The 11,391-nt window shown below is 39.2% G+C and overlaps 1 protein-coding gene across 1 annotated transcript in view; it reads right to left on the reverse strand.

Moving 5' to 3' along the window:
* ptdss2 (phosphatidylserine synthase 2) overlaps positions 1–10,856 on the reverse strand; it is a 48,135-nt gene extending 37,279 nt beyond the window's left edge. Inside the window, exon 1 of the mRNA XM_062993811.1 lies at positions 10,159–10,856. Coding sequence (XP_062849881.1) covers positions 10,159–10,352 — 194 coding nt within the window. The 5' untranslated portion in view covers positions 10,353–10,856. The remainder of the gene's footprint in view (positions 1–10,158) is intronic.
* Between the last annotated feature and the right edge of the window lie 535 nt (positions 10,857–11,391).

Genomic DNA, 11,391 nt, shown 5'->3' on the forward strand with positions numbered 1-11,391 from the left:
CATGTGAGTGTGTTGCACTGTGATTGAATGGTATTTCTGCTTTGCACCGTGTTTGCACACGTGGGCACCAGACCCATAACCTTGACCCTGATCATCATGAAGTAAAAATAAATACAATAAAAATGTGCTGAATAACCTTATTGAGCTATGTTCAGATAGCTTTTTAAATGGCGTATTTTCTGATATTTCAGCAATTCGTTATTACAGCATTTGAATATTTTGAGTAATAAATGCCACAGGGTGGCCAGGGAGTGTCTGCTCTTGGTGTATGCAAAAGTAACATTTATTCAAATAATAACTTTCAGCCCTACAATATGCCCAGCCTATTCACTGCCTTTCTTAAAAGTGTCCTTCATGAACTGAAAATGATAAGCTTGTGCAGGCTAGTACTAATTAAGAGTTGCATTTCCTAAAGAAAACAATTTTCCTCTAGATTAATAACATTCTATCTATCTAAATACGAGGGTGATTGCAGCTCAGCAATGGCAGAGTATGTGGTGGGTTGACTACATTTGGTGAGAGATGTGTGTGGATGTATACTTTTACTCACATAGGTGATTGTGTGTGCAATTATATATTTGGTGAGGGTGTAAATATTCTTTCCTCAGACAGGTTATTATGTGTATGCAAGCACATAATTGATGGGGGTGCATACTACTTAATACGTAATATTGCTCAGACAGGTAACTTTGTGTGTGCGCAAATACTTTAGCTTAGACAGGATTTTGTGTGTATTCAAGCACGTAGTTGGTGGGAGTGCAAATACTTCCGCGCAGGCAGGGGATTGTGTGTATGCAAGAACATAGTTGGTGGGGGTGCAAATACTTGTCCTCAGACAGGGGACTGTGTGTGCGTGTGTGTGCGTGCAAGCACACAAGTGGTAAGGGTGCAAATACTTTTGCTTAGACAGCTGATTGTGTGTATGCAAGCTATCGGTCAAGCAGAAGTACAGTAGATCGACGTGCATTTCAGAAAATGAATGGAAGTGAATGGGAGAAAACTACTGCAATCACACTAATAAGACTTTCAGACAACAAATAGGCAGTAGGCAATTACACTAATAATAATAAGACTATCAGATTGTCTAACTAGAAGACAGTAAGATGCTGAAGGAGCCATCTACTACTTTGAAGTGCATTTGACTATTCCAGCTTTACCCTGGCTTTACTGCATTTCCACCTCCTCAGCAGAAACAGGAGCTCAGCCTTATTAAAGACTTTAAGTACCTTTGAAGATGCAGTGTTAATAAACACTTGATCCAGAATGGCAGATGTGCTAACTATAGCAGTAGTCACTCAGGAGGCTGTTTCTACTTTTCAAACCACATAAATGAAAAGATTATGGTCTGACTTTGGGATGACATTTGTTGCATAGGATAAGCACTGTAATAAAGTATTCCTTTATTAGGTTGTCCTTATATTAGCCTATTATAAGACCATGAAGGTGAGCCATAACTAAACAATAAGAGATTCTTCTAAAGTGTGTCCAATCACAATGATGGATTAACTAAACATAGTAGTGCGACAAGCACTTACTTTAAGCTAGTGTGTGCTCTGCATCTAGGCATCTGATCTATCTGTTTCTATCAATTTTGTACAAAGTGTTATTAATATTTCGTGTTATACTAGTGTATTTGTTGTTGTATATATAGTGTTGTAATTGTTAAATTAATTTTTTTAATTCATTTTTATTATAATTATAATAAAAACAACTATAACTGAACCTACATGGCAAACATTGCTCATTAAGATTTGTCACCTAGGATCACTGATAGCCTCTTTACCGTGACTCTTGACGTAAATAGCCGATTTGCGCAGCACTCGACTTGAGCGATAAAACATCATTAAAGTTCCACGACACAAACAAACATTAGTGTAAAATAACCATCAAACCCAGTCTAAAAGCTCCACATGTATCTGTGTTTAACTGGATTTACTTCACGTGTGGTGTTTATGCAGCTCGGGGTTCTGAATCCATAAAAAGCTTCACCTAAATAAAGTATAATGTGGCTGAATGTACTAGAAGTATCACACAGAAACACTCAATTTCTCTCTGTTATTACTGGTTATAAGTGCTCTGTGCTGCACAAATTCATCGCTCATTGTTTTAGTACAAGAAGCCACGTTACGCTTTATTTAAGTGTTCGTTCTGTCCGGGTCACTTTTACCACGTCATATCACACAGTTCACCGCTTTGAAAATATCAACGAATATCATCGGCAAACTGCCTCACAATTTAATCAGGTGAACTTTAAAAGATGAAAGTCACGGTTCCACTGAAAAACCAAGTATTCTGTGGTGCCAGAGTAGAACTCAAGTTCGCTGTCTGGAACCTCTTTTTTTCGGTGGAAACACGCAGAACCAGTTCAAAATCAAGTTCGGGAACCGGAACGGAACCGGAACCGCGTTGGTGGAAAAGGGGTATGAATGGCCTTGTGGTACCTTATTGCACCATTAACATAACACCAGTGACATTACACATGTACATAAAGCCAAACATTCCACCAAATGAGGGAAATTTGTCAGGTCAGTTAATGTGCTTGCAGTAGCTAATGCAACAACGTTGGTGAATCTGAGGAACCATTTAAGCTACTCATCTACGTATCTGAAGACATAGCTAGACATGTACTATTTAAAGCCATTCTCTAACAAAGCGAAGTTTGTTGTTTGGAGTTTTCCCGCTTACTTTTGCTAGATGGCAAATATCTTAGGTGGTGCAGCAGGATATTCCACCCCGGTTCGAATCTCGTGCACAATTGGCAGTGCCTGCAGCAGACAAAAATTGGCCACCGTGTGCTGGGTGGGAAAATGACCGGACTAAATGGGTGGGGTCTTCAAACGCTGTGCAAGGACCCTGGTTAGCAGAATGAGGCACCTGTGCAAAAAGTAGATAAGCTTTATGTGCGTAAAGAAGGGGTCCGCTAGGACTGCGCACCCAGCGGAGGGGGCGTGAGCAGCAACATACCCTCCTCGAACGCAATCGGAATCCCCAGCAGCAGAAGACAAATTGACTACGCTAAATCGGGAGAAAATGGGAGAAAATGCACCGAGTGAGCTGTTACTCTCTGAGCAATGAAACTGAACAACTAAAACCCTATATACAACAACCCCTATAAAATACACTGGAATAGGGTTGGGCGGTATGACGATATTACCGTATACCGCGGTATTTAAAAATGGTGACGGTATTCAAAAATGGCGACGGTATTTTTTAAATGTGAAGCGCCGAATTTCTGCTTCAGGTTTACCTTGAAAACTGAGACTTTAGGACATGCGCGCATCCACAGTGAGGGAGGGGTGGGAGGGGTAGGCGGTTGGAGCTCGCTGATTGGCTGTGGGGTGCTCACTGGTGATAACACAGAGAGACGAGTGAAGAGCCACACTGGCTAGCGTTAGCTGTGAGCTAACAAGCAGAAACTGAAAAACTTTTTTCTTTTAATTTTTCAAAATCAAAATTTTTTATCAGTTCAACCGGAAATGAACACAAGCATGCCCTTACTAAATATATCTTCAGTGTAAATCGAGCACAAGTGTTGAGAAAAAGGAGCAAACAGTAATAATAACGTTACGCCCAATCCGCTGTTCTGACTCTTGTCTGCCATAGATTTTCCTGCCTATGTAAGAACTATTTTTTCCTAAATAAAAGCGCTATATTAAGAAAAAAGAACTTCTCACCTGTCGTGTAATGTGAATTATAAAATATATTGTCTGGCCCTTTAAGAATGTTAAGCGCACTATAGGGCGTAGGGAGCGAGTGTGTAGGGAATAGATCAGATTTGTACCGTTTCCGTGCTCGTGTTTTGCACTGAGCTTGTGTGACATGTAAAGTAGCGTTCTCGTTAACCACTCAAATGTTTGGACTTTGAATTATTTTAACATTACTTTACATCACCTTCATCGCAACATGAACATTTACATTCATATTTTTTGTTACGGTATAGAACTTAATTCTGGATTACAGGCATAACTAATCGTACACATTCATACACTTTTAAGAAATAGCTGTAACTATAAACTAAGCAGTTAACTTTTGAAATATATTGAAGTGTTTAGCCTGCTATTATTCTGTTTTGTGTGGGCAGAGAGAGATTACAATGCCAAAATGTTGTGTGTTAATGTTTGTGTTAAAGTGTAATTGATACACATGCATTTATACTTATGCGTATTTATTATAGATCAGACAAGATAAGCAATGTTTGACGTTCAGATTGTTAAATCTTTTTATAATAAAACATTGAAATATTGTAATTACACTCAAGTGTGTACACTGTAAAGTTTGTCCGCGACCCCCGTATACCGTATACCGCGGTATTTCCTGAAGACGGTATGACGGTATGAAAATCGGCAATATCGCCCAACCCTACACTGGAATAACACTAAATGTAAATAACACTGTACAAAATTGATAGAAACTACTGAAACAGGTGAGATCAGATGTCCAAATGCATAGTGAGTGCTAATTGGAAGTAAACCGACTTGTTGCTAAACAGCGAACATGTCACTCTACATTCTAGGCACAGTAATATGATTCTCTCTGTGATTAGTACTTGTCCATCCACATTATTGTGCATGTGAATTTCTGACAGGATCTTTACAAGTTCTTCCATGGTCAAACCGGTTCAGTGAGTCCCCCCAAAAACATTCTACAAAATTACAAATCTCTGATCCACTTTAGTCAGAGTTGCCAGATTTGTGTTTTTTCTGCCAAATTGAGTTGTTTAAAAATGCAGTCCCAAGTAAAAAAATCAAAGGTTGAGGAGTGTGATTTTTTGGGCTACTTTCAAAATTTACCATGGTTGCTTTTATTACAAAGAGTATAGGGCTGCCGCAACTGGTCGACCTAATCAATAACATCGACGCTAAAAATGCGTCAACGTCAATATTTTAAATCGATGCATCGTTTGTAAAATTATGTTTATAAATAATCCCTTTCAATTTCTACAACGTCTCCATTCATATAAGATATACTTTATTTGGCATATATACATATACAGGTGTACAGTACAATGAAATTCTTTCTTCGCATATCCCAGTTTGTTTGGAAGCTGGGTCAGAGCGCAGGGTCAGCCATCGTACGGCACCCCTGGAGCAGACAGGGTTAAGGGCCTTGCTCAAGGACCCAACACTGGCTGCATAGCTGAACCTGGATTTGAACCGCCAATCTTCCGGTTGATAGCCCAAAGCTCTACCCACTAGGCTACCACTGTCCCCAAAATATAACCATTCATATGATTTCCCTCAGCACTACTTGTTGCGTACTACACAGCAGCACCAGCGTGATGTTGCACATCTTGTTTCATTAAGCTTCCTAATCGTAAGATCTTGGAATACCGTATAAGCGCAAAAAGCTTCTCATGTGAATGCGCCGTAACGCTTACCACTTTGTTTCCATCGCTTAGAATTTGAAGTAAGTTTGGAGTGAAAGTGTAGGTTAGAACCATGGCTCATTCTGTCTTTACTGTACATTGGACTTAATGAGAAGTGCCTACCTCTAACTATTTTATTTCTGCTATAGGTTTAAGCACTTTGCTTTGCGTACGGAATGCCATAAACACATGTCGCACTTTGTTTAATATGGAGCACTTGAGAATTTGATAATGTGGATATAAACCCTGTTTACATTTAGTTCTGTGCCATATTAGTATGCCATATGGTTTGTTGTTAAAATAAAAGAAGCTTAAATGAGATTCTGAATTACATTTTTTAAAGGAAAATTAATCAACTAATCTGTAAAATAGTCTATAGATTAATCAATAGAAAAATAGTCGTTAGTGGCAGCCCTAAAAGAGTACCAAATGAAAAAAGAATATCTACTTAGCACTTGCTAGGAAGGAGAGAAAAAGAGCACAAATGTTTAGGGGGGGAAAAGCTTAAGACTGAATATTCAAATCAAAAGGAAGCTGCACAGAAAAGCAATAAAACAAAGAGTTTGCAAAAGAGTCCTAATAAGCCATGACAGAATAAGAGAAGACAACAGAATAGAGAACAGCAAACACCGAAAATTTTATGTATGCTTTGGATGGACTGTCCAAAAGTTTAAAACGTTTTTACAGACAAAGAGTATCAGAGGCAGGGCTCTAGACTAACTTTTTGCACTGGTTGCACTGGTGCGCCTAACTTTTTTTCTTAGGTGCACCAGCACAAAAGTTAGGTGCACCCAAATTTTCGATCGCATCGCATTTAACACCGCAGTTTTACAGGTTCACTTTTTTTTTTTTAGATCACTGTCCACACAGGCAATATTGACTTGTAAATAACTAACAATCTGGTCAACATGGCCTTGTCTGATGATCTGTTTGCTACTGCCTGCCACTGAAAGGCAGTGGGGAGAGGGGGACACTCGGGCAGTGCATTTATCGCGGCATGTAATGTGTTTTATAGATGCATTGGGCTTTTTCAGCCTTTCAATTCGAAATGTATTAGAACCAGTCACAAATATACTATTGCCAACCATGGTCTTCCCATGCTCTTTACAGTTAATATACTGTAGTAATTATACAGTTAATACAGTTAATTATAGTATTATAGACTAATTATAGCACACTTATAAAAATTATAAAAATAATAATAGAGTAAATGTGTATGTATGTGTGTATATCTATTTATGTGTGTGTGTATATTTAAAATTATATGTATATGTTTGTGTGTGTGTTAGAGTGTAATCTTAAATGCAGTGCATTATATTATCGGCTTTACTGAATCTTTTACACAGATTCCCAAAATCGCTTGCGGTGCACTCACTGCGTATTTTGACTACATGTATTGTAATATATTTTGGTCTTTTAGTTATTTTTATATTTTACTTAACGAAAATATTGTCGTGTTTTTACTTTCACTATCGCCGCACTTTACCGCTAGCATTAGCCCCTTGCTACTGTAGAGGCTCGGCTCACCTAGCCGCTGTCCGGTGGGGATGCTGCGGGTCTTTTGCTGTGCGGTGGTGGAGGTGTGGGAATAAACGCACACGACAGGGTCGAGTCACTTTAACTGTTTAGTCAGGACTTCAGTGAGCGTTACAACACTTTACACCGCCGAGCTCCAGAACCCGAACTTCCATTCTGGAACATCCAGCGAGTCTCATATACAAAACTAAACTTACTGCAGAACATCCGCACGTGTATAAACCTGGTGCTGCATTCTGATTGGCTGAGCTGAATGTCGCTCACATATCACCGCTACAATAATGTCCCGCCCTTCGCTATCTCTGATTGGTTTAGACCATGTTATTGGCCTAATGTGTGTCTGTTGTTTTTTTTTTTCCCTCGGACGCCTGGTCGCACCGGTGCGACCTGAGATTTTTTTTAGTCGCACCATTGAGAAATTAGGTCGCATGTGCGACCAAATTGGTCGCACTCTAGAGCCCTGAGAGGGGAAAAGAGAGTACAGCAAAGGAAAGAACAGAAAAGAGTCAGTAAAATTCAGTCCTTTTAGCGTTGTGTTACTATTAAATGTTAATAATAATATAATAATAATGTTATTAATTATACAGTATAATGGAAAATAACTATAATAATAATACTGCTTTAAATGTTTTACCAAAAACACACTCAATTTTGTCTTCCGCTGATGAGAGAAACCAGATTGCATCCAAGGAGAGCACGTCACTGACGCCTCCTCCGACACGTGTACAGCCCTCCTCTTCTCGCCCCTGCTTTCTGCACAGGCGTCTCTACCGCCAATCAGGGTCCTTACACAGTATGAAGACCCACTCACCCACACATAGTCCGGCCCCCACCCTGCAGATACAGTGGCCAATTAGTATTGAATATTAGAATTAGAACTGGTTTGACCATAGACCTGTTGGACAGGCCAAACCAAATCCATGGGCGTTGATATTAAGTCACAAGACCCCCCTTCAGGCAGCAAGCGTGCATGAAAGTGGCAGGACTGTGAGAGCAACGGAAAGCTTTTATGATCTGTGATGAATACAATTTGTTTCTATATTATGAATTACTATTGTCTTGTTTAAAGCAAAGGTAACTGTTTATATTGTTTATTTTGAGTTCGCTGAGAAAAAAATCTACAACTTCACTATAACAGCTTATATTTAAGAATTCTAAATATTGAAAATAAAGACTCTAATGCAATACAATAGCTGTTGGATTACATTTGACGTTACATTATAAAAGTAACTGGACCCTTTCTGAATGTCTGTTATTGCATGTTCGTGGCATTTAATGATTACATATCATTAACCAAAACATTATGGTACACAAAGAAAACCATTTTATATTCAACGAAGCAAGTTATCCAACACCCATAACGTCCTTGAGAAAGAAATAACCTGGCTGGTTGCACTGCCAGTAATATTGCAACTGAACTTTCGTCTAGTTTTTTATTAGTCTTTTACATAGCCTGGGAGCAAACTGAACTTATTTGTCTTTTCTGGCACAGTGGTTGGTTTTGTGGCATTAACTGCTCATTTCAGGACTTTAGCAAGTCCACATTAAAACTGTATACTTATTTTTAAGCATTTAGTTCCAAAGATGGTTTGTATTTAGTATTGCTGTCTTGGTGCACAGGTCAGTTACACTTAATAAAGCTAATACAACAATGACCTTTTAGTCTTCTTATAAGTTCTGAACCACAAAACCAGCAAATTACCAGCACTTCATATTATAAAATGCTGTCCTGCTTTTTTACCAGACAGAGATAATAAGAACTATCAAAGTTATTGATAATAATGTAGGTGAAAAGGTGGTTTATACTCATTCATAACAGGCAATGAATAATTTACTATAGGAAGGCAGCACAGAGAGTGTTGTGCAGAGTCAGTTATGCTGGACTTTACATGTCTGGTACCTATTATATAATAAATAATTCAAATCATAAGAAAAAAATCTATTATGCATCACTATGTGAGTTGCTGCAAAACAGTCTGCAATTACTAAGTATGTAGGCATTATGATAGTATAGCACTCGAACGCTATGGACCACCAATGCAAAGTTTAAGTTTCCACAGTACCACCAGCTTAGGTTCGGGTCCAGCGCTCAGACAGAAATTGGCTGTGCCTAAAGAAGTAAAGGCCAGAAAGGGGTTCACCACTGTGTTACAGTAACAGTGGTAAAGCGTTTTTCTACTACAGGTATGAATGGTGAAGGAAAATAGCGAGTAGCGTGTTCCTTCTTTTGCTTGAAAGACTTTTTTAAGTATCTGCCACTGGAAAAAAGCAGTCCATGGCTTTGTTTTGGTGGTGAAAAAGGCAAGTGCTATAGATTCCCGCCCTTCTGTCAGCATGGGTGTGGTGCATGAGGATGAGGAATTTGTAGAATATTATCCGATAACACATATGTAATTATACTTGAGTATAAAGACAGGACTCTTATAATTACTTATGTTATCGACAATGCCCTTAGTGCTGGACCACTAGAAGGGTGAAAATAATTAAACTGTGGTGTATCAACTGTATGAATTAATGAGCCACTGTAGTGGCCCCCAAAAGGCGTAGTCAAAATAAATTATCGTTGAGAATAGATTTAATATACCAGCTGAAATATAGTTACACTAAATTAGATATAACGGACAGCTAGAACTTAACTTTGAATAAAATCTTAAATGCTGAACTAGAATCTATGCACATTAATTGCCACAAGGTTTATAAGGTTTATAAATAAATATATATATATAACACAGCGTCCTGTGACCACTGATGAAGGACTAAAAGATGACCAACTCAAACAGCAGCAATAGATGAGCGATCGTCTCTGACTTTACATTTACGAGGTGGACCAACTAGGTAGAAGTGTCTAATAGAGTGGACAGTGAGTGGACACGGCTGAAAATGATCCACCACTAAATAATACCTACTCTGTGGTGGCCCTGACCATTGAAGAACAGGGTGAAAGGAAGTCTAACAAAGCATGCAGAGAAACAGATGGACTACAGTCAGTAATTGTAAAACTATATGGTAAGTGGAGCTGATAAAATGGACAATGTGTGTAAAAACAACGAGGTGGTTTTAATGTTATGGCTGATCGTGTATATATAATATGCAATAAAGCCTGAAGCCTATAATGTTGACATGGTGATATACAGTAGGTGTTGCATAGCCATCTTACTTTAATAAATAAAAAAAGCCATGAATAGGGTCAAATCCCATTTCACTACATGACATGCTATGTCTGTGTCAGCAGGATGAATGGCTGTCGGTATGCTTACCAGAAGAAAGTGTTGGTTCCGTCGTCAAACACCTCACTCTCAGAGCTGCGTTTGCCCTGCTTGGTCCGGGTCGCGGGCTCAGCGGAGGCTCCCGTCGCAGCAGGTTCAGCCGGGCCGTTAGTCACCTGCTCATCTGATGCAGCTTTCACATTAAAAGGTGAAGTGCTGCTCTTTCTGGCTTCGGATTTAGCCATGTTTTGTACTGAAAGGATCGCCCAGTGCAGGTCCGTTGATCTAAGCGCGTAGCTACGAGCACCTGAGTCAAGGACACGGTTCAGTCTGATCGAGATGATCTGGTTAAGTTAAGACAACCAGATCAGCCAGTCGCATTCCCTCATAAGAACGTATCTTCTCAGCCGATCGTGTAAATGTGTCATGTAGATAAACTGGCACGTCCACTGCTACTACGGAGCTCTGTTCTTAGGGTGAGTGTTTGGCTGTTACCCAGGAACTCTGATCCATTAAACCTATGTATTTAGCAAGCATTAAAAAGCCATTCATTTAGTCTCCATCTATCCAGTGTTGATTAACTTCACTGACAGACACACACTAAATCATACTACACTCCACTGTACAGTACCGTACTGTACATATCCACTAGCATACCGATCATAACGACCATCTACAACCTGTACAGTCACTAGTCACACCAAGAGAGCATAACTGCGCGATCGCTACAGCTTGGCAGCATAATATTAACACTAACCTGAACCGGTCCACAAATTCGATTGAAAATAGAACGCATGCAGCTCCAGCACGCCTCCCGCCCACTGCCGAAGCATAGCACGCTATCTCACGGTTTCACGTCACTTCCCTTTACACTAAAAGGAGTTCAAGTACAGCAGAGTGCGTCACAATTGCGCAGATTTTTATATCTGCGCAGAATATCATATTTAATAATAAAAGAAAGCTAGAATTAAAAAAAAAGAAAGTCAAAATTCACTTTATTTTTCATATTGGTACACGAAATAGTTTTATATCCTCATAAAAAAAATCTTAGACGTGATTCTTTTCTATAACACAATGTTTTTCCATTACAAATCATACACCGATCAGCCATAACATTAAAACCACCTCCTTGTTTCTACACTCATTGTCCGTTTTATCAGCTCCACTTACCATATAGGAGCACTTTGTAGTTCTACAATTACTGACTGTAGTCCATCTGTTTCTCTGCATGCTTTGTTAGCCCCCTTTCATGCTGTTCTTCAATGGTCTTGACTAGTCACCTTT

This window comes from Trichomycterus rosablanca, chromosome 1, assembly GCF_030014385.1.
Source record: "Trichomycterus rosablanca isolate fTriRos1 chromosome 1, fTriRos1.hap1, whole genome shotgun sequence".
Taxonomy (NCBI): domain Eukaryota; kingdom Metazoa; phylum Chordata; class Actinopteri; order Siluriformes; family Trichomycteridae; genus Trichomycterus; species Trichomycterus rosablanca.